General features: G+C 41.7%; 3 protein-coding genes and 1 long non-coding RNA gene across 5 annotated transcripts; 3 read left to right on the forward strand and 1 right to left on the reverse strand.

Moving 5' to 3' along the window:
• Positions 1 to 1153: 1153 nt before the first annotated feature.
• notum2 (notum pectinacetylesterase 2) lies at positions 1154 to 9881 on the forward strand. Of its 2 annotated transcripts, none has more exons than XM_067259373.1 (13): positions 1154 to 1209; positions 2662 to 2735; positions 2965 to 3287; positions 3660 to 3712; positions 4192 to 4287; positions 4444 to 4504; positions 4868 to 4983; positions 5090 to 5192; positions 5919 to 6107; positions 6269 to 6369; positions 6826 to 6973; positions 7245 to 7292; positions 8313 to 9881. In XM_067259373.1, exons 3-13 carry the CDS (start codon positions 2977 to 2979, stop codon positions 8617 to 8619), a joined length of 1533 nt encoding a protein of 510 aa, XP_067115474.1. In that variant the 5' UTR covers positions 1154 to 1209; positions 2662 to 2735; positions 2965 to 2976; the 3' UTR covers positions 8620 to 9881. The 2 variants fall into 2 exon arrangements, with proteins under 2 accessions (XP_067115474.1, XP_067115475.1); XM_067259374.1 differs by lacking the exon at positions 1154 to 1209 and adding an exon at positions 1239 to 1291.
• An 878-nt stretch (positions 9882 to 10759) lies between these two features.
• On the forward strand, positions 10760 to 13353 carry rps15a (ribosomal protein S15a). Its single transcript, XM_067259714.1, has 5 exons — positions 10760 to 10782; positions 11437 to 11574; positions 11830 to 11909; positions 12316 to 12401; positions 13209 to 13353. The coding sequence occupies exons 2-5, from the start codon at positions 11442 to 11444 to the stop codon at positions 13300 to 13302; spliced, it is 393 nt and encodes a 130-aa protein (XP_067115815.1). The 5' UTR covers positions 10760 to 10782; positions 11437 to 11441; the 3' UTR covers positions 13303 to 13353.
• A 774-nt stretch (positions 13354 to 14127) lies between these two features.
• LOC136965621 (luc7-like protein 3) lies at positions 14128 to 15168 on the forward strand. Its single transcript, XM_067259803.1, has 2 exons — positions 14128 to 14449; positions 14579 to 15168. Exons 1-2 carry the CDS (start codon positions 14365 to 14367, stop codon positions 15166 to 15168), a joined length of 675 nt encoding a protein of 224 aa, XP_067115904.1. The 5' UTR covers positions 14128 to 14364.
• A 3159-nt stretch (positions 15169 to 18327) lies between these two features.
• LOC136965514 (uncharacterized) lies at positions 18328 to 20614 on the reverse strand. Its single transcript, XR_010879301.1, has 3 exons — positions 20555 to 20614; positions 20381 to 20414; positions 18328 to 20003 (listed from the first exon to the last, which is right to left on the reverse strand). It is a non-coding gene; the product is annotated as an uncharacterized lncRNA (long non-coding RNA).
• Between the last annotated feature and the right edge of the window lie 2463 nt (positions 20615 to 23077).

Consider the following 23077-nt stretch of genomic DNA (forward strand, 5'->3'; position numbering starts at 1 on the left):
CAAGCGTGGGCGTAAAACATGGAGGGGCTCCTGCTATTGATCTGAGGCCTGTCCACAAAATCATCTCTTGTATCCCATATCAAAGAAAAACAAAATAGCAGCAATGCCATTTCGAGAGCTCAGTTCGAGACAGTCTGGCAAAAAGGTGATAGATTTACAGCGACTTTTTTTTGTATCTCAGCTATTTGAGGTATCTGTTAAACAGATTGTTGCATTGATTTCTGGGAAGACAGATGGATTTACATACTTCAAGGAGAATGAAGGAATGAAGAAATTGTTCAGCTCGGTAGATCAAATTCAGTATAGCAGTGTCATTGGGGTTCTTTTTATTTTGCGTAGGCATACACATTCTCTCAGACATATTTTTTTCTGGCCTCACTTGAAAGTAATGAAAGCAGCCCAAAGCATGTGAGAATGAGGCTAAAATGCCCTTTCTAGCCAAAGCAAGAACAGGAACTCATAAAACGCCTGTTTTAAAAGACGTTTTTGCTTTTAATGTCTAGATGTGAGACGCTTGTGATAAGAGACCTTTTCATCCATGAATTTCCGATTTCAATCATTACATTGGATCGTGTCCTGCCCAGATTCAGGGATTGTCGTCTTTGACACTGTCTGACATGAAATGAAAACACCAGGACAAAAAAAAGATTTCCAAATATTTGTATTTGATGAACGTCAACTGATGAACCAATGTTTTTTGTGCAAACACGGTCAAACGAACATTCTGCCAACCATCCACTAAACCATGAACCCACCGTAACCCTTTGACTGTGCATGTCAATGAAGTAGTGGATGCTTTATCTGTAGATTGTAATTACCCCCCTTCACCCGGTCCCTCATCTTCCCAGCAGATTCTCCTGCCCTTCCAAAGTCAACTGCCATTATGAGTGCCTGTCTGCCCCACACTGCCTCTGTCCCAGTCCCAGATTCCCAGCATGCCCAGGAGCCTCCCTGAGGCTCATTAAGAGCTTGATTGACACGTCAGGATGGTGTGCATTTCATTGATGAGAATTTTAGAGGCCCTGTGGGGCTCGTGATCTCCCTCAGCGATCGGCAGGGCCTGGTGCGTCACCCTCCAGCTATCCCAATGGGAGGGGGACGAGAGATCTGTTTCAAATGCCCTGCCTCTGCCTCCCCCAGAGGCAAAGCTTCTGTCCAGGAGCCCCTGTGAGACCATCCTTGGCCCCTGCCAGAGCTCCGCGAAAAAAGGTAAAGAGGCCAAACGAGGCTTTGTGTGGAAGATGGACTCAACCTCTGTTCTTAAAATCCTTAAGTGCCCATCAAGTATTGAGTAAGTTGTGAAGAGAAGTCATGGTAATATTTGTAATTTAGTATCTAATACATTTTATATAGAATTATATAGATATTATTAAAAGCACTTCTTGCTTTTTGCGAGTATACGGGTGCAGTGTAGCGTTCCTTGAATATATCATTTTCGAGCAATAGGTGTGTACTTTATTGAACCTGTACTGTCTGTGAAAAAAGGATTGGGCTGTAATGTAATGTCTTCTTACATATAAATGTCAGAACAATGTTACGACAAAATAGAGTGGCAAAATGTGTGATAGTGTGATTATAGTCTAAGCCATCATTTGATTTGCATGAGTGAGACTTGTCCTACACATGTCACACACAATGGTGTGCACACTGACAGGTGCAGGTAATAGATTAAAGTTGGTTCACTTACCGGACTGTAATTCTTAAAAGATGTGTCATGGCATAAATAGTTTGAGGAGTTGTTGACAAATTCAGAATAGTCTGAGGATTGCTTGTTTTTCTCAGAACTTTCCTGAATGCAAATGGATTAAGATCAACTTTGTAATCCTTATTGTGGGAAAAATGATTTGACAATGAATCTTCTTTTGCACTTTAAGTGTAGACCTAATAATAATTCTCTGTGTTGAGCTGAAAGGACACGTTCATTGTTTATGTCGACAGTGCATACTAGACCTGGGCCTTAATTAAACGTACTACTTATTGTTTTTGATAGTGAATGATCATAGGGCGTTCAATCGAGTAAAAAACAGCGAGTCCCTCCTCGACCTTCAGTGTCAGCCACTCTGTACACCTTGGGAGTGTCCGCGTCCATTGGATTCTGAACCGTGCGTTAACTTTACGGGGACCATGAGTTCTCTGGTCAGAGTGTGTTTGAGGTGTGCGCTCCAGTGACCCTAGAGGTTACATACCACACAAAAGCACTATGCAGGTATGCCAACAATGTACGTGCTTAAATCAAAGCATAGGCCAACAGAGGTGGGTGGCGGGGGTGAAGGGAGAGAGAGAAGCTGGAGGAGGGGGGAGGGGTTGAGATGGGCGGGTGAAGGGGGGATGGCGCTTGTTGTGGGCCTTGGTCAGGTGGGAGGTTGGGTGCGTGTGTCTGGTTTGTACGTCCATGCGCGCGTGTGTTCCGGGAGCGAAGGCTTGAAATATGTTCAAGAGAAAGCGCGTGTTATCTTTTCTCCTCGCACACTGACTCACTTCAACACCCCTGGTGTGTGTGCCTTGTTCAGCGGCACCGGCAAACTGGCAGCAGCTCAAAGAGAATACGAGGAAATATGATCCATATGATGGTACTATAAAGGCTACCACCAACCTCAAGCCTTCACTGAAGACCTGGTCATCAACGCCACCATCGCCTACAATTGTCTCCTTTGTCCTCAGCGGTGCCATTCCTCCCCTCGACCTCGGCATCCTTCCTCGACTGCGACCCTCTTCCAGGCGGATATCGGAAAGGGGTACGTTGGGTTTGGAATGGAAGGATTCCGATAACCCTGACTCGAACTTTTACATTTAGAATTTGTACATTTTCTATTTGAGGTTTGGAACCACCAAGTCAAATAATCATCTTCGCTTCAACGTCTCCAAACCTGCTTTGGGTAGCAAGAACTTAGATGGAAATCAAGTGCTCAGTTGTGTTTCATGCTAATGGTTCTCTAATGATGCTATACTCTTCGATTTTTCCAGGCTGGCTTGGCTATGAAGTTACTAGGCCATCTGACTCTCCTGCTTCTGCTAGGAGGAATCTGTTGCCAGAATAACCGCAATGCCAAACCCAGTGGCAAATCATCCAAGAAGTCTGGAAACCAGGGGAGTGAGAGCGCTCATCATGCCCCAGAAGAAGAGTCTCATTCTGGGCCTGGAGGGTCGACAGAGTCAGGCAAGGAGGGGAGCTCAGCGGCTCGGACGGCCAATCAGCAGTCAGGTTCTGGGAACAAGGCCACGGATGATATGAAGCTGCACTTCCTCAAGAATGCCCAGGTGACTTGCAACGACGGCTCCGCTGCCGGGTAAGATGTTCTTGTGTTTCTGGGCGGGAAAGCTTGGAGCAGTGGTGTTTTGTCATATTCTTGATATGATACTACAAAAAAAACGAAAAGATGCTTAAACAAAGAAACAACCGTTTCATTGGCCTTGGACCAAGAATGTTTTAGAAATGTATTTTGTTTGAGGCTATCGACTTCAGTTTAGCCATCATCAACCACCGACAATGCCGCAAAGAAAATATGTTCATATTTATGTCACCCACTTTATGTTGTGTTTTTTGAGAAGGAGGTCTCGTATAGGTAGATGTAAGCTCAGCAAGTGTCCATGTATGGTTGTGTATTCGCTTGGTCCAGTCATTCCCTGCCCCTCATCTCCTGTTTATTTGTGGTTCACAGGTTTTACCTAAAGGAGTTCAAAGGCAGCAAGCGATGGCTGATATTTCTGGAAGGTGTGTATTTAAACCCTCCCTCCCAACTGGTTAATTTTATCTCGAGAGGTCAGCCTGTCTTGGTGTGACGTCCCCGCTGGCATTTTAACCGGTGGTCATCTTGTTTCCCTTTTTCCCCTTTTTCGGCGGCTGTCACCCTGTGAGCAACCGCCCACGCCACCCGCCAACCCTCTCCCAACACCCACCCAACCCCCACCCAACCCCCTCTCCATCACTTTGGGATATTTATGTGAATTGCGAGCATGTGTATTCTGGGGATGGGGCGTGTAGAGGCCACCGGATGCATTGCGTCATCTCCAGAAACACGTTTCACCTGACTGGGCAGTGTATGCCTCAACTGACCCCCCCTCCCTCCCTCCCTCTCCTTTCCCTCCCCAATGCTACTTAGGACTCCACAATAGACTAACAGGTTGGGGTCTTCCCCCTCTGCACCGGATGTAAGTGGGGGAGGGGAGCTAATATTAGTGTCTTATTTTTAGGTGGTTGGTGCTGCTACAACAAAGAGACCTGTGAGACCAGGTACATAAATATCCCCCGGCTCATGAGCTCATCCGACTGGTCGCTGACACGCAAAGGTAGGGTGCTGCCTGGCTTCCTTGTTTTAGAACTCACCGCCATTTGTGTTTTCGTATCTACCAGGTGTTTTGGGGTCTGCACTGTGGGGTGAGATGCAGCTGTTTTGTTTGAAGACGCCCCTGTCACAATTTGACCTCTGGTTTTCTCGTTTACAGGAACTGGGATATTGTCCACCCAGGCAGAGGAAAACCCTCACTGGTATAACACTAACATTGTGTAAGTGTGTCTTGTTATCGTTTCTATTTTTGGGGGGGTATTCAATTGAATGCATTTCATTACCAACGAGGCTTGACAAGCGACAAAAGCAATGTGTCTGCCATTTCCTGACAAACACATGTCAGGAAAACATACCGTTTATCTCCATTTTCTCTGGCCTAGCATGTGAGCTACATAGATATATGCCATCAGCAGTTAGAAGATCCTAATATATCGGGTCAAATATGGCCACGGGGACCAATCTGCCAACAGATGTGATTGAGGAAGCCAACTGCAAGCTGAGATGACATGTTGAAACCAACTTTGTCCTTGTCCATGTGTGTTGTGTGTGTGTTGTGTGTGTGTGTGTGTTTGTGTGTACAGATTGATTCCCTACTGCTCCAGTGATGTATGGAGTGGTACGGGGCCAACGCCTGTCAAGGCAGGAAAGGGAAAAGAGAAAGAGAAGGAGAAGGAGAAGGAGAAAGACACCGATGCAAGTAAGACCTTTTTCAAGTCGAAGTTCCCATTCCAATTTGTCAAGGAAAACTGATTCGGTATTCAGCACCCTATCTTGTTCTACATTCTCTTTTGCGTTTCTCATAGCTGAGTACACCTTCATGGGTTCCCATATCATTCGTGAGGTCATCAAAGACCTCGTCCCTAAAGGGATAAAGCAGGCAAAGGTTGTCATGCTGGCAGGCACGAGGTGAGCCATCCCTTCTACTTCCACCCCACCCCCCACCCCCCTTCTGTCTCTCCAGCCTCTCCTCCTCACTCATCCCTCCAACTCCAGCTTTTGGACCCCATCCCTGTTTGGCCCTTGAGTCCTTGCACCCCCCCCCCCCCCCTACCCACACACACACACACACTGTCCACCACCACACCACGTTCAATAACAGACAAAGGAGCTGAAGAAACTCTATTTCGGTTTCCATCCTGTAGTCTGTCATAAAGATGTTTACTGGGTGGGCCTCATGGACAATGACATAATGTCTATTAAAGAACCTTGTTGGTGATGGCCCACATTCTCCCCAGGTTAGCACTAGCAGCCAGCCGTATGCTTTGTGGGAAGCTAAAAAAAGTGAGTCCTGACAGCCTAGCTGCTTATCATCTCAAGTGCTAGTCAAAGGTCGCCATTTTGGCTTAATTGGGCATGGATCCCAATGGTCTCTGAGCCGCAATGTTGCCTCAGTTGTTTTCCTCCTCCATAGGAATGTCACCGAATGTTGAAATGATGTCCAGCAACTATCTGACTATACACTGTAATTTGGCAGCCATTTTGTGGCAGCCATTTGGACTTAGGTTAGCAGAAGCTGTATTGAAGGTACAGGAGTGCCAAGGAATATCACGTGTACAGTGAGCTCGTTCTGTTGTGGATATGGCAGACATTTGGGCTCAAGTTAAAAACGTTTGTTTCCTTCCTCCCCTGCAGTGCCGGAGGAACAGGAGTGCTGCTGAACATTGAGAGAGTGTCCAGCCAGCTGGAACAGCTGGGTGCAGAGGCTCAAGTTCGAGGATTGGTGGACTCTGGCTGGTTCCTGGAGAGTAAGCAACAAAGGGCACCAGACTGCCCTGACAGTGTCTCCTGCTCCCCTGCAGACGCTATCAAAAAAGGCCTGCGGTGAGACCACAAAGTCAAATGTCCCCGATTGAATCGTAATGTGCGAAACGTCGTTTGTCTTAAGTAGGCAGTTCAAGAATCCAGTTCGGTTCTGCAGCCGGTTTAAATTCTTGACCTTGTTAACGTCTCGACTGTGGCGCGTGGCTTACCGTTTGTCTTAGGCTGTGGAATGGCGTTGTGCCTGAGGCGTGTCGGCAGCAGTACAAGAAAGGGGAGGAGTGGCAGTGTTTCTTCGGCCACAAACTCTACTCCACTTTGACCTGTGAGTGATCTGCCCAATCCTTATCTCAGTTGTGTGAACAGACTGGCCCTTCAAGGACCAGTGTGGGTCCACCTCTGTTTCTTTTCTTTTGACCAAATACGAGTATTTGTCAATGTAATAGTATGTAAATGCAAGACCAAAATGATGACATTTCCATTTCCCGGCCACGGTTGGTGATTTAGTGATTTGACGAAGTGGCTGTAACGAATGCTTTTCACGGAATATCAGAAATTCCAACCAAAGCAAGAATCCACAGTTGTCTGAATTGTCCGTCTCATAGCTCTTTAAGCTAACACAGTGTTGAGAAAAGGCGCTAATCCTTTTCTCGACACTATGTTAGCTTCCGGTGCTCTCCAAGTGAGCTAGCTATCTATCTGAACCTGCTTATGGCACTGCATCACTAGACAGTTGTGTCCCTAAATGGTCTGTGTGTGTCTGTGTGTGTTTCTGCTGAAGCTCCTCTGTTCGTAGTGCAGTGGTTGTTTGATGAGGAGCAGCTGAGGGTTGAGAATATCTACCTGGGAGGCCAGACTCTGTCAGAACAGCAGTGGACTTACATGAAGAACCTGGGCAAGGAGCTCAAGAGCTCCCTCAAAGATGTGACGTAAGTCTCTACTGTACTGGAGTTTTGTGGAGAAAGGGTTGATTTGGTAGGGAAAGAAGTTAGGAAATAGCAAGACGTTCTGATGAAGAATATCTACAATAATGTGACATTACGATCCTCCGAAACGTATCAATTGACGGAGAAGATGAACAGTCAGGAAAGGACAGATTGTTTCTGAGACACTTCACCCCATCCCCTTGAAGTCACACAGCGGGCGTCACATAGTACCTCTCTTGGGTTCTCTCTTGGCTGACTGTAACTGTTTTTGCAGGGCTGTCTTTGCACCCTCATGCCTCTCCCACACATTGATCACTAAAAGGTAAGGACATATGACTCCTGCTGCCCTGAAAAAACACATCAACTACCCCCCCAACCCTTCTATCCCTCAACCCCCCCTCCCTCACCCCCCAGTCATCCTCCCTCCCTCCTCCTTAACTCCTCCTCCTCCCACACTAACCCCATCCTTACCCCATGAGCTCATGCTGCACTTTCTGCACGCTCGTCCATCACGGCGCATTCTGTGTGTCACTGCGTGCCATTTCACACTTTCACTAACCCCCCCAGCACCCCTTTATACACACACACACACACACACGAGCATGCGCCCGTCCCATACACACACACACACCTTCACTGAAATATACGCACATACAGGGCCACGCACAAGAACACAGGATCTCTCCAGCTGGACATGGGGGAGTCAGGGTCAATGGCAGGGCAAGGGGGTGGAGTCTCGGCTACGCTCTAAAGGGCAGGGTTTAAAGTGGGCGTGGTTGACAGAGGGATGCAGTCCTCTCTGAGGGGTTGAGTGTGTGTGTATGTGTGTGTATACTTGTTTGTGTGTGTGTGTGTGTGGGGGGGGGTGACGGCGTAGAGGGGTGTGAGGCAGGTGGGTAATTTCACAGTTTGGTAATCTAATGCGGGCCAGCGATGTCGATGGTTGTGGTCGTGTTAGGGGATCAGCACAGGTGGCAGCTGGGGAACGGATTGAGATGCGGGCTGCCAAGGCAAACTGCTAACCAGGCTCTGTGGGGGGGTGGGGGCAGGGGCTGGTGTAGCGTTGGGGGTGGAGTCAGGACAAGTGGGGCCACTCAATCTTTCTCTCTCCTCTGGTTCACTGGCGTTGTCTTTCGTTATCGCTCCTCCGCTTTTTTCCCCCCCGGCTCTCACATGCACTTGCTTGCCCCCACATCTGCTATGCTTGTTCTATTGTTTTCCCAACTAACCTTTTTTCTTTTCCTTCTTCCTCTTTCTCTCTCCTCCTTTCCCTCTTTCCTCTCCCTCGCTCTCCCCCTCGTTTTTGCTCTTCATTTCTCTTGCTCTCCCTCCCGTGGTACAGTAACTGGATGAGTTTCCAAGTTAAAGGCACCTCGCTCCCCCGGGCGCTACAGTGCTGGGACAAGAGTCTCCAGGAGGCCAACCGAAACAGCAAGACGCCCCTGAAGGGCTGCCCCTTCCACTTGGTGGACGCCTGCCAGTGGCCCCAGTGCAACCCCACCTGCCCCACCCTGATGGACCAGGCCACCCAGCAGGAGCTCACCCTCTTCCAGATGCTAGTCGGCATGGGCCTGGACCTCCAAAAACTCGGCCTTGACCCCAAGAAGGACGGAGCCATCTTGACTAGCATGGTCAGCAATGGTGGCTAAAAGAGAAGCAAAGAACAAGAGCGGAAAAAGCGAGAGCCGTTTTTGAGGGCTTTGTAGTGACAGAAAACAGTTATTTTTGAATTGTGACGTAACCATAACAAGGTACAGAATCTGGTTACTTCTTCTTGTGCCGCTCAGCATTCCATTGTGCTCCATTGTTCTTACCTTGGCGACCTGACTGGTGGGTATGTCACTGGGCAATATGTCTGTTCAGTTTGTCTCCTGGCGCCCTCTTGTGGGAAGTTGAAGGAGTCGCTCCAATATCAAAATCGGGATATGTGAGCCTCACGTTCTACACAGAGAACAATGAGTTTTGAGAACGTTGATAGATACCAGATACCATACCTGCAACACACTTTCATCTGAATAACACAAAGTATAATTTTACCGCATGATTTGTGGTGAGGTTTTTTACAAACACTTTTACTGATTGGAGGATATAAATCAATTTTACAATCGAATTTCCATCTTTTGTAACTGAATTGATCTTCGAAATGTCTGGGGTTGTAAAATTGAATGTAGACTAAAGAAACATATGAAGAGATTGAGAGAGTATAATATCCATTTTTAGGAAGTACTGTACTTTGGAAGTAGAGAAGACAGAAAGGACAGATAAAACAGTGTGGAAATGTTAAAAAAAATCTCACCCATTTCACAGACTCTACCGTTGCAATTTACTCTGCAATTTATGGAATTATTTACATCCTATATTTCCTATACAACCCATTACTGCCGCAACATAACATGCCTCCATGTGAGGCAGGGCTGTTTGAAATTTTCAAAAGTGAAGGCCAATATTTCTAAATGGCCACATCAGTGGCAAAGGCCGTAGAACTTTCTGCATTTGCTTGAGTATTGTTTTGAAGTGTGTGAGATCTGAATTGGTGGCTGTATAAGCCCATTTGACATGTGGTGTTTTTTCTTTTCAAACGCTGAGGTAATCACCTCTTAGCTACATACTGTATGTGCTATGTACTGTATCCACCCTATAATATGGTTGTAAGACACAATATATATAGCTATTGTATGACATCACATTAATATTTGCTACCGTTTTCAAGTCTTCTGACTCAGATATTTTAAAGAGGCTTTCTGATCATAATCAGTCTAACGCTGTCAGAAACTAGAGAAAACGCGTATGTATTAATAATAGAGACTGTATTTACCATGTAAACTGTAACTTTACACGCACCAAATTGTTGACGTTGGATTGAGTTGTATGTTCAACACACTGAATAAAAGTTTTGGATTAGACCTGAAAATCTGTAATTTTTGTACCACATTATTACCATGCATTTTGTTTGTATACACTTTACAGATAGCCTGCAGGTGCATCATTGTCCAATAAACAGAGTGCTTTGATGAATTCCCATGCTACGATGTCACAATACAACTCCAGATTGTCCAGTCTCACTGCATCTCATATGCATCAAATGGGATGGATGAATGGATGGATGGATGGGTGGACGGACGGACAAACAGACGCACACACACACACACACACATTATTTAATGAAATACAATTTTACCTCTGTATTTTTGTGCATTTGTATACATCTCTGTAAACTCTCCCTTTTGAGATGGTGAGATGTTGACCCTTTCCAAAAACCCTTGACGGTCAACGATTGTTTAAAACCTCATGTGTAGCTACTCCAACCACCAGGTGGCGATAAAGAATCTTTCAACAACGCGCCGCTAAAGAAGTTATAAATGATGTTATTGATAGCAGGTTTAACAAGTATGTTATAATGTAGCTGTTATACATTAAGTGTAGCCTAGTTGTTTGAATGAAAAGTGATTTCATTAATATTATTTTCATTGGATAGGCTTCAATACAAGATAACATCCATTACAAAACTAAATTCATTGTTTTAAAGCCATTATCCGTGTAGATATAGAAAACATTGCAAACTGTATTGTTATATTATTTGTATGACATATATGTTGGAATTTTATTTGATTGTTGATGAGTATTATTGTGATATAATTCGTAATATTTGATATGATTCCGATCATCATTTTAATCTTAGAGCTGAGTGTTTAGATTGGCAAATCAGTCAGATTTGCAAAGTAGGTTGTCTTGTCTTGCAAGTTCTTCGATTTTTTTCCCATATTGCATTGCTGAATTTTTCTACTTCCTCTTTCCGCCATATTGCAGAACCGGTAAGGTCTCCCTCTTAATTCTTATTTTCAATCTACTGAAAATCTAGTACATCCAAGCATCTTCAACACAGTTTTTGGACAGGTATTGTTGTGTTAAAGTGTAGTTATTTTATAAGGTGGTTATTGTGTCGATTAAACATACAGATTCGTTGACACCATCTAAAATCTGAAGTCCTTCGGGGACTTGTGATAGAAGCTGGCCATGTAGCATGTTGGATACGGCAGGGACAGAACTCGGAGTAGCAGAGAAAATAATATAGCTTACAATTACTACAACGATTCGACTGTGGAATGCAGTTTTTCTCGATCGGTGTGTAGGTGTATAAAGAGAGGTATAGTATGATGTGCTTAATTGTTCGAAGTGGACCAATTATACCTAGCTTACTGCGACTAGGTAGCTAGGTAGCTTGATTTCACCCAGGTTATGGAGTCTTCGTGCATGGCGGGGATGGACATGGTTTCTTTGAGCTGTTGTGTTAATCATCAAACGATGTTGGTTTTTAATGGCTCTAGCTGCTAGCCATCCATTGTAGTGATGGCCTGCCAGTGTCAATTCGTTACCGCGTTAAATGCTAGTTAAGTTAGCAAGCTATGGTTGGTCAGTACTGTCGGTCGTTTTGTCTGACGCTTAATTTGTAAATGTTTGTTTCTTAGGCATCATGGTGCGCATGAACGTTCTCGCGGACGCGCTGAAAAGCATCAACAATGCAGAGAAGCGTGGGAAACGCCAGGTTCTGATCCGGCCGTGCTCGAAGGTCATCGTGCGTTTTCTCACCGTGATGATGAAGCATGGTAAGTTGTTCAAAAGTTGCTTTTCTCGCTGTGTACTGGTATAAGTGATTGTCTGGTTGTGTGGTGTGTGTGTGTGTGTGGCATTGTACTGTTGACCAAATGAGGGCCTGGGGCATGGGTTGGTTCCAGCGTCAAAATGATCCCGGTTTAATGTGTTGACGAGCATACTAATCCAATGAACAATCTGGAAGTGGTACCACTGAGTGTCTTAGTGATGTCTGGTGCTAATGCCTTGTCTTCTCCTTGCCTCCCCAGGTTACATTGGTGAGTTTGAGATCATCGACGACCACAGGGCTGGGAAAATTGTCGTCAATCTCACAGGAAGGCTAAACAAGGTAAATTACATGTCGCTATCCTTCCAACGCTGGCACCAAAAGCCCCCAAAAAGGCCAGTTAGTGAAATGTGGGAGAGGGTGTGGCAGACCCCTGTGGCATGTGTACCTGCCTTTGCTGCAGCCATTAGACTGTTGGAAGAGTGATCTTTATTCATGAATGTAGTGATGTATAGGTGCTTGTCTAACATACAAATATTGTAATTGTCAATGATCACAACTCATGCCAGTGTCCACAGGAAATGGTTAACTGTGTCATTTTGAGGGGGAGTGCCTATGTGCTTGTGCTTATTCAAAAGGCTCACCAGTTGTTGCAGATACTGGTAACGGTGTCATGCTGCTACCCTGTTTTCTGCAGTCATTCTAAACATGACCCCCCCCCCCCCCTCCTCCATTGTTTGTGTTTTAGTGCGGTGTGATCAGCCCCCGCTTTGACCTCCAGCTGAAGGATCTGGAGAAGTGGCAGAACAACCTGCTGCCCTCAAGACAGTTTGGGTGAGAACCGCAACCAACGGGAACGGGCTTCCAGGGCTGATGTGGGCTTTTTCATTGTGCGAGCTGTATATGGAGTCGGGAGATTCCCCCTGAAAACAATGGGTGATTGTAGTTCACGTGGATGAGGGTTGGGTGATTTGTTTGGGTCATTTCAACAATGATGGTCAATTACTGTCTGGCCACATTTGACGTCTTTTCACAAAGTGATAGAAGCTGGCGCGTGTACTCAATGACCGGCCTTGCCAGACTACATCTCATCCTGACTGGAATGTCGCATACTGCCGTGTCACTCTTTGTAGAGGAATTGTGCTACTTTGCTTTTGACATGGCTGGTTCCAGGTCATGGAGTTGAGGCGGTGGGGTTTGTGCACTTGACCATTGCTTGTATGTCTCAGCCAATCAATTACTAGTATTTTGAGATTGTGTAAGGATGTCCCGGTCCCTTGACTTTACCCATAAGTAGACTCTTAATGAGGTGAACCTAACCAGTGTTATACGGTTACCGGTATTTCTTTAGAAACACCGGTAAATGTTATATGGTTGTTTTGCATTCAGACACCTCAAAGGTCTGCTTTCAAGGAACTTCCACGCAAGTCTATCAAAGTGCTTTTTCTTCACACCTTTTATTATTGTAAATGGGTGTGCCCTTGGCATGGGGTGGGCATTTGGCGCACAAACCATTTGCAGTTATTTTGCAGCAGTCGCGAGCATAGATATTTCGATTCTGAGATGTCATGCTTGCAGTGTAGGAAATACTGAATCTTTAATGAGAATGTCCTTGCTGATATGTAATGTTTCTCTCTGCAGATACATCGTGCTGACCACCTCAGCTGGCATCATGGACCATGAAGAGGCCAGACGGAAACACACAGGAGGAAAAATTCTGGGATTCTTTTTCTAAAATGTAAAGAACTGTGCAAAATAAAAACCAAATCCAGTGGACTGGTTTCAATCTTTGGTCTCTTTTTTGGCGTTCAAGCTCTGCTATTACACACAAAAGCAAACATTGTTACAAAGGCGACTAATTTCAATTTGTTTGGGTGTCAGTCTTTCTCGCTCTAGTAATGATCGAGTTAAAAGGCCAGAGTGGTGCTGTTTGAAGGGCACGGCACCTTGCATGGGTGTCTACTAGCTCTACCATGCATCGTAAAGTTATGTATGGTGAAAGTCTTCCACCTTGATGAACTTTGTTATTAGGTGATGTCGATTTTAAAATATAACCACACCTAGACTTCAGTCCATGCATCCACTTAGCAAGTGCTGTCAGATGCTCTTCCATGTTTGGGGTACTGATAACAACCATGCATTGGATGTGTTGGGGTAGGGAAACTTCTAAAACATACAGGACATTAGGCCCTGAGGATCAGGGTTGAAGACCAAAGCTCTTGAGTGCACATTATTTCACGAAGGGGCACCCTTTCTACATGAAAATGATCCACAGTAAACTTGTTTCAGAACAGTGTCGTTGGTACTGAAATGATGGAAATGACAGTATTCTGTAAAGTATGCAATCAAAAGTTGGCAGACATGGCTTTTTACAGAAAGAAATCAATAGAAATGTTCAAAAGGGTTTAGGTAATCCTTATGTAGCTTGTTTAACCCTTACTCTTTGCAACAGATACTTTCCTCTGTTCTTTAACATGAACTATCCATGAGTTCTTTAAAATCATCAATACTGAACTGCATTAAAGTAGCATCATAGCTAACTGCATGATATCCTATGACATCAGAGGTCCCAAAACCAGAACATTTGAATGTGGAATGCTAATCCCAGTTCCATGAAGGTGTTCATTTTTTCGATAGTAAAGTACAAGAATGCATTTAAAAGATGCACAAATTACATCATAAATATTCTAAAGCAGCTCCTGGGAAACAGAACCAAACAAAACACAAAATCCACAAAGTTTACAGCTGAAATTCACTTCACTACAAAACTGCACTGATATAGAGCTTACATCTGACAATGCCTTATAAACGAACATTCCCAAGGCCTTCTACACAGAAACCTAAATTTAAGATTCCTCGTTGGATTCTCAAACTGAAAGAAAGTAAGTTTCAACTTTTAATTTGTAATTAGAAAAAGGAAGAAATTATCATTTATCAATCATTGATGGAGTTAACTTTTAAAATTGTATCTAGGATGTTCAGGCTTATGTATGTTATTTTTGCTCAACTAGCTCTGAATGTTGAGGAAGAGGAGGAAACGCCTGTTCCTAAGACCTGTCCATTCATTGAGACCCCTTGGCTGAAGAACTATCACATCCCCAAACTTCCCAAGGCCACCGGTTCTGTGGATGCTGCTCCCTCCTCCTCCTCTTCCTCCAGAAGGAGAAGCAGAGAGAGAGACTGGAAGCACAGCAGCCAAGCCAGCCCGGCCTCCCTCTCCTCCCAGAAGCAGGCCGGCCGTGGACGCTCCAGGGAGAGGTGCAGTAAGACCCACAGGAGCCGCCTAGAGCCCAGCCACTATGACCGGCGCAGGGGGAGAGAGGAGAGGGGCTCTGCTGCTTCCAGAGAGGAGACATCCAGGGAGAACCTCCACCAGGGTCACCACTGCCAGTCTAGCTCCCACAAGAGGCCCCTGGAGGCCCCTCCAGCCAACCCTGACTCCAAGAAGATCAGACACGAGCAGCATCCTCAGCAATCCAGTGAGCACCTCCAACAGGGACCAGACTCTCAGTCCAGCTCCCACAAGAGGCCTCGGGAAGATGGGGACAGTCTTCAGACCCACCCTGAGCCTAAGAAGATCAGGCAGGAGGTCAGCACTTGAAAAGCAAACTTCTTGGACCAGAGACTGTCTCTTATGAGCATATTTTTGTAGTTTTATATAAATACATAGTTATGTTAGTGATTTTGTGAAGTTAAGTTGTTTAATTGAATGATTTTAGTTAGTGATAAGTATAGTAATAAGTTAATTACAATTCTGAATGTTTTTATTAATACGTGGTTACTTAAGTTAGTTAAAAGTTATTATGTTTTATTTTACTACATTAAAATTCAGCTTAATTTATTTGTGTCCTTTTTTTGTTGAATCGTATTCTCTTTCTATGGAGCATTTTTTAAGGTACCACTATATATTTTTTTTTACAGAGTTACAGTACAGTAAAAACTGCTATTTTGTTCACCATAATACAATTTAAACACCATGCCATTTTAGTAAATACTTAAAATAAAATACTGTTGAAATAGCCTATCCATTATCTGTATTACTCAAATTACCTACTTTTTCTGTTCCGATGCCTCTACAACTGTTTCTAACTAGAAGCTGCTCTTTAAGCAACATGGAGAACCAACTTGGAAAAGTAACAACTATTCATCACAACTACTGTCTGACCAGTGGGACTTCCATCTCAATACTAAAGATTGTCCCTCTTCAAGAAATCTCTGACATGACTGAGTTGGTGATGGCAATACAGCGTGAGAAATGAAATAAAGAACAATCTTCTACTACCTACAGAATTAAGAGATCAATAATCCTACTAATACAGACAGTATGTTAGTAATTGGTGTAAGTTTGTAAGAAGTATTGATGGATTACTGATATATTTTACACTAAAAGTATCAATAAATACTTTAGCGCATTACTTTAGCAAGTAATACGTTTCATTTGAATAAATATGAATTAATCCTCAATTAAGTGGCTTGAACTATGGAAAGCGGAGAGGAAACTTTTTAAAGACTAACAATAAAACGTTTTTGATGCCCTTGATCTATTGAACTGTCAACCTATACAGCTGTGGTTCTCAAACGTTAGGGCCCAGGATCATTTTACAGAGGGAGCTGCTGGAAAGAAGGAAAATAATCTAAAATGTGTTTTCTAATTTTACATTAACATTTTAACAATTTGGCGTCAGTGCTGAAGCCAGACAAGCACAGCCTTCTGATTCTACAGAATGACAGACTGCATGATAAAACATCACAAAGTTATAACAATGTTATTTATATTTAAACTTTTAAGGGGGCTTGAGGTTTGAGAAGCACTGCTCTGCTGGTTTGTCACTCTGAAGCCACCTGACATCAGTCTATGGAGATGGGACAAGCTCAGCCCCTATGGACTACAGTAAGCATGTCTCTGAACAATTTGTGCCAATACTCTCTCTTTCCTTGGATCAGGATGCAAAGAAAACAGTCTTTAAAAGTAATTCATGTATTATATTTGATTGAATAAAGAAATTACAATAAGGAGTAACTAAAAACTCTTAAGGAGTAATGGGCCATTCCACCAAATGTGTGACATTTCTGTCCCCAAGACATTATATGTATAGAAATGCACACAAATTAACTCTAAAATCCATTTTATTATTCAGCTAAGCATCCTGCACATTAAGCTAAATGTAAAATGTATAATTAAAAACATTAATAAAAACTACATAGAACACAAACAAATGCATTTGTTGCATGTCCCCCCTCTCTATCGCGATACTTTACCATGAAATATAATTATTAAAAACCTTAAGAAATCTTATTTGTTTTGCATTGATGTGTGATTTTATATCCAATCTATGCTTTAAAATAGTTTTTTTCATGAGAAATCCATAGTATTTTAGATAAAATACATATTGTAGTTGTGTCCCTGGGTTTTCACTCATTCACCCCGCTGAAAACTTGGAACATTCCACAAGACCAATTTTCAACAGGAAGTTTGCATCATCTGAATCTTCTGAAGTCAATGGGAAGACCAAAACTAAGTCCTCTCATTTTCTTTTCTGTAAATTTGATGATATTTACATTTACATTTATGCATTTAGCAGATGCTTTTATCCAAAGCGACTTCCAAGAGAGAGCTTTACAAAGTCACTGATCATAACAACGAGATAGCCCCAAACATTGCGAACAGCCAAAACATGAAGCATACATTGTGAAAAAACAAATAAGTGCCAAAGGGAAGAACCATAAGAGCATGCAGTTAAACAGGTTACAATTAAACAACATGACACTCAAAAAGTGCAAGAGTGTACCTGTAGAAAAAACAATCAACAGTAAAATATTTCACAGCGAGTACAATAATTTAAAACCGTTACAACTAACCAACAAGAGCAACAAGTCTCTCAATATGAGTCATTGTGATCCTGGAGGAAACTAACATCAGGTCCAGTCAAGCACTCCTAAATGCCGTTGTACTCCCGGCACTCCCTGATATTGCAACTATGTCTGAGAAGGTCAATCTCAACGTACTGTCCTGTTACCTAAATTATTTGTTAGATGTTATTTGTTTATTTTAAATATATACATTTTTGATAAATCACTAGAATTTGCTCAGTATCCTCATGCTATTAGCATACATGCCATGTGGCTATATTTCATGTATATGCTAATTCTATGCTAAAAACTCAGTCCTGTTACCCTCAGTCCTGTTACTTATATGATGAAAATGATACAAAAAGTCACACTCAAAAATTAAATAATGTTACCCAAGATTGACCAATATACATTTTGAACAGTGAAATATGTGTGTTATTAGATTCAGTGTTGAAAAAATATCAAAAATTAAGTTAATTCTTTAAAAGTTACTAAAGGCAAATGTCACCCATTCGGTGGAATGGAACTAATAATCTATATGCGCCAGGAGAAACACTTTAATTCTTTACATTTGCAGTAATTTAAAGAGATATACAAATAGTGCATTTAGAAAGTAAAGCAGAAATTCCAGTGAGCACATCTCAGCTACCAGGCATGATAGTGCAATAACAACATCTCAGTTACTTAATTACAACAACCATAGTGCAACGATAACATTTCAATAACAGTGCTGCAATTTTTTCTGCTAGTGCTTTACTGGTAGTTTAGTGATTCTTGCCTTTGTTTTACTGCTATAATTTATATATATAGAATTTATATATTTTTTTCCTTCTAGTGTTTTAAACTATTATATATTTTATATATAATAGATTTTTGATACATTTTTGATAAATCACTAGAATTTGCTCAGTATCCTCATGCTATTAGCATGCATGCCATGTGGCTATATTTCATGTATATGCTAATTCTATGCTAAAAACTCAGTCCTGTTACCCTCAGTCCTGTTACTTATATGATGAAAATGATACACAAAGTCACACTCAAAAATTAAATAATGTTACCCAAGATTGACCAATATACATTTTGAACAGTGAAATATGTGTGTTATTAGATTCAGTGTTGAAAAAATATCAAAAATTCCGTTAATTCTTTAAAAGTTACTACAGGCAAATGTCACCCATTCGGTGGAATGGACCTAATAATCTATATGCGCCAGGAGAAACACTTTAATTCTTTACATTTGCAGTAATTTAAAGAGATATACAAATAGTGCATTTAGAAAGTAAAGCAGAAATTCCAGTGAGCACATCTCAGCTACCAGGCATGATAGTGCAATAACAACATCTCAGTTACTTAATTACAACAACCATAGTGCAACGATAACATTTCAATAACAGTGCTGCAATTTTTTCTGCTAGTGCTTTACTGGTAGTTTAGTGATTCTTGCCTTTGTTTTACTGCTATAATTTATATATAGAATTTATATATTTGTTTTAAACTATTATATATTTTATATGTCTACTACGTACTATGTAGCTATTGCTTGCCATGTCCTAAGGATTTCATTGTTCTGAATGACCTTGTGGTATACTGTGCACTTGTTTAATAACTCACTTTACTTTGACTTCTGACTTTAGTGCACGGTACAGTTGATCTCAAATTCAAATAAAAAGTGCAGAGAAGAGACAAACTCGCAGTTACAGTATCATAATGAACTGCTAAGTATTGCTTCCGATGCCCTTAGGCCAGGCGAAAGAGAATATAAAATAGAACAGTGCAACAAAAACACATCTTAAGTGGAACGTCATTAACAATTTTGCACAGGGGTCACACCGCGAGAATACCCATGTCAAGCCCAGTTTAAGGGTCTGATTAGTGAGAAGGGGGGTTCGTCTCCACCTTGACTTCCACCTTTTCCTTCTTTTCTCCAGACTCATCACCTTTTGGAATGAGTTCTGCTTTTTCTTTGTTTTGTTTCAATGATTCAAATATGCGTTCAAAATCCTGAAGACATGTTTCTTTCCCTTGAATTAAGACCATTCCGCTATCATAAAGATTTATGTTTATTAATTTAGATTTAGGCCTACAATCTTCACTGTTAAATATAGTTATTTGAATGCCTTTGCTAATACCTCTTTTTTTCATGAAGTTGAAGGACTTAAAGATGGTATGTTCCCAAACTGTAGTACAATTTGTGTAAAAAATCAGGTTGGTCATCATTCCACTTTTGTCTGAGAAATCAGCATATAGATGTTCAGGGTTCTTATGCAGTATCATCTCTTTAAAATCTTTTTTATCCTTTTTCTTGATGTCCAAAGGGTATGGTATTTCCATTGTAAGACAAAATTGTTTAGGGATTTTTTTTTTAAACAATAGCTAATTTGGCATTCTTTCTAGCTAATTGGCTGGCATACAGAATGAATAAGAATAAATAATCGAATAGAAAAGATTGTGCTCCCTTGTTGGCCACTTTTCTCTTGTTTTAGTTTCTGCCTCTATACTGTTGTTTGTGCATGCGCTTAAGTTGATCTCGCTGTTGCGGAGGATTCCCTCTATCTTTTGTTATCTCCTCCGCTTTTCCAGAACCTGTTAGTGAACATATGAAACCACAACTATTTTAAGTAAGTTTGAGGATTGGGTTTCTGTTCAATCAGAAACTATTGGATACTGAAAAATGTCAAATCATAAACGCATCTTCCAATAAAGTGTCAGACAAAGGGTCTGCTCTAAGGCTATGGTGACCACAGAGTCAGCACCAAAGAGTGAAGAGAATGTAAACATGTAGTCATAATGTCTTTGTCAGTATGTCACCATGACAAACAAAAACATTTCAAGTCTCTTCATTTATTTACGGCAAATAATGTATGTACTGTCTCTGGTGTGTGTCATGTATGTTGTGTCTCCTATAATATGTCTATGCTTTGTATGTATAAGATGTATATTTCGTTAATAAAAGTTTTTACCTCTCAGCTGCTGATACCAGGTTGTCTTGTCGACCTTGAAAACAAGGAAATACATCTAAGAGTCCACCCAGACTCACATATTTGTATTTTTTCTTGTTCTTTGTGTGTAATCTGTGTGTGTGTGTGTCAATGTGAATATGCTTGTTTGAGCTATTTGAAAATAGATTTCCATACCAGTGCAAGTTATTACGGAAATGAACATTTCCCGCCTTCAAGTGGGGGTTGCCATGGCCTTTCAGGGAGAAGAAAATACTAATATGAATATGATCTACAAGCAATAAATAACACAGACACACAGACACAACAGAAAACGACCTATATGTGTAAATGTTTGGAAAGCATTAGCAAAAAGCTTCTGAAAAAACTTTGAAATATTACTTTTGCCAATTACAAGGAAGCTACCATACGAGTGATATCAAACTACAGAATGCTGAGAGTTTTTTCTGTCGACTAAAGTCAAACAGTCAAAGTGCTTTGTTTATCAAGTACACTGTATAATACTAAGTCATTCCATTCCAAACAATGACATTCCCAGGACAATGCAAGCAACAGTCATATACATAGAAGTCTGAAAGAAGTAAAGTAATACAAAGAAGTCAAATCTGTTGACTCAAAGTCAAACGGAAATTATTGAGAAGAATAAGTTCCTGTATGCTCCAGTATTGTCTACCAGACGGCTGCAGCGAGAACAATCCTTAGTCTGGCTGTCTGTGTTCTTGACTCCTCTCTACTTGTGTAGACGATAGTGAGAGATGAGTCATGCTGATGGGATGCTGCTTAATTACAAAGGGCGTAGTCAAACCAATTAAAAAATTATGGTTGGTGATACTTACTTATCTGGATGTTGGTATTGAATAAAATGGAATCAAAAACAGTTCAAATCAATAGAAGTGGTTTTAATTCAACCAAAAACAATGTAGAATTTACAGTTTGGTTACATGTCTATCTAAGCAAAAAACCAAACTTAAAAAGGTAAATTTAGCACAAAGCAAAGTACAGCAAAATGTAAAAGAATACAAGTTAAAAAAGGGCTAAACAAACTTGGAAGCTTGCTCTCCCAAAAACTCTCCCAAAAAATCCTAACTGCACAGATTGCTGGGAACACATTTACATTACATTTACATTTAGTCATTTAGCAGACGCTCTTATCCAGAGCGACTTACAGTAAGTACAGGGACATTCCCCCGAGGCAAGTTGGGTGAAGTGCCTTGCCCAAGGACACAACGTCAGTTGGCATGACTGGGAATCGAACTGGCAACCTTCGGATTACTAGTCCGACTCCCTCACCGCTCAGCCACCTGACTCCCTCAAATCTGATTCTAGAACATTCTCTAATACATTTTGAATAGCTCCAAGTCATCATTTTATTGCTCAACCTTCGTCCTTGCATGACTCACATTGTGACATACCTCCTCATCGGCCAAGAGAATTTTCACTTCCTCTCATTGTTTCCTCTGTGTAATCGTCATAGCAAATGTTATTGAAATGAAACATCCACTCAATGTGACTACTAAAACATATTATAGAGATTGTAGTATGATGCAAACAATAACATATTGTAATCCTGTCTCAACAGTTAATCCCTAGAGTATTTCATATCCATGCACACACAAACACAGAATATCAATCTCATCAGTGTTCACTGTTCTGAGATTGTTCATTTTGTACATTGACAAAACTATTCTTCAACACAACACTTACACTTCTTAAGCAGCTGTGGTTGCACCTAGATCTTATCATTATGGTCTGAGAGACACGGAGACAGAGACAGTAAGACACACACACACACACACACACACAACATGTGTATGGAACCTGGAAAAAAGATTATTCACTAAGTGAGAGGACCAGACTGTTTGAATGTATCAGTGGCTGACACTAACTAGAGTTTCTCCAGTCTACTGAGTGGATCTGAGAGCAGCTTCATTCTTGTGTCTTCTGGTAACTCAGGTCCAACTCTCTCAAGAAACAATGTGGCGTCAGTGCTGAAGCCAGACAAGCACAGCCTTCTGATTCTACAGAATGACAGCCTGCATGATAAAGCATCCCCAAATTATAACAATGTTTTTATATTAAAATGTTTAAGGGGGCTTGGCTTATGAAGTCAGAAGCCACCTGCCATCAGTCCAGGGAGATGGGATGAGTCTCAAAATGTTATATCAATAAATGTATTTAGTAGAATTCATTTAATTAAATAACATTAAAAAATAGTAAGGTGTATTGGGACTGTAAGTCTAAAACACTGAAGGAGTAATATATTTGTATCAGGAGAAACACTTAACTTTCTTACATTTTTATTAATTCAAAGCGACATACAAATAGTGCATGGAGAAAGTACAGCCGAAATTCAAGGATCAGAAAAACAAAGTTATCAAAACAGCCTATTTCAGCAGTTAGAGCCAATGATCTGTATTTTACCAGGCAGAGTTCAAAGATAACATAAACTACAGGCAGACATAAACATCTCAACAACATAATTTCATTCATTTAGTAGATGCTTACATTACCCAAGTTACTTACATGAATCATGTAAGTACAAGATCAATGATCAAAAGTGTAGTACAGTTCAAACAGTATTTCGGTGGTAAAGGTCTAGGAAGGCTTTGTATTTACCAGCCACATCGCGAAGTGAACACATCTTAGCCACCAGGCATGGTGAAGAAAATGCTTATCACAGTGCAATAATAACATTTCAAT

The sequence above is a fragment of the Osmerus mordax genome, chromosome 21 (assembly GCF_038355195.1).
Source record: "Osmerus mordax isolate fOsmMor3 chromosome 21, fOsmMor3.pri, whole genome shotgun sequence".
In the NCBI taxonomy this organism is placed as follows: Eukaryota; Metazoa; Chordata; class Actinopteri; order Osmeriformes; family Osmeridae; genus Osmerus; species Osmerus mordax.

Coding starts and splice junctions, on each gene's coding strand:
- notum2 (XM_067259373.1), top strand. CDS start 2,977: ATGAAGTTACTAGGCCATCTGACTCTCCTGCTTCTGCTAGGAGGAATC. Junction 6,108..6,268: donor GCTATCAAAAAAGGCCTGCG/GTGAGACCACAA, acceptor CGTTTGTCTTAG/GCTGTGGAATGGCGTTGTGC. Junction 7,293..8,312: donor CACACATTGATCACTAAAAG/GTAAGGACATAT, acceptor CCCGTGGTACAG/TAACTGGATGAGTTTCCAAG.
- rps15a (XM_067259714.1), top strand. CDS start 11,442: ATGGTGCGCATGAACGTTCTCGCGGACGCGCTGAAAAGCATCAACAAT. Junction 11,575..11,829: donor CACCGTGATGATGAAGCATG/GTAAGTTGTTCA, acceptor TTGCCTCCCCAG/GTTACATTGGTGAGTTTGAG. Junction 11,910..12,315: donor TCACAGGAAGGCTAAACAAG/GTAAATTACATG, acceptor TTTGTGTTTTAG/TGCGGTGTGATCAGCCCCCG.
- LOC136965621 (XM_067259803.1), top strand. CDS start 14,365: ATGCCTTATAAACGAACATTCCCAAGGCCTTCTACACAGAAACCTAAA. Junction 14,450..14,578: donor GATTCTCAAACTGAAAGAAA/GTAAGTTTCAAC, acceptor TTGCTCAACTAG/CTCTGAATGTTGAGGAAGAG.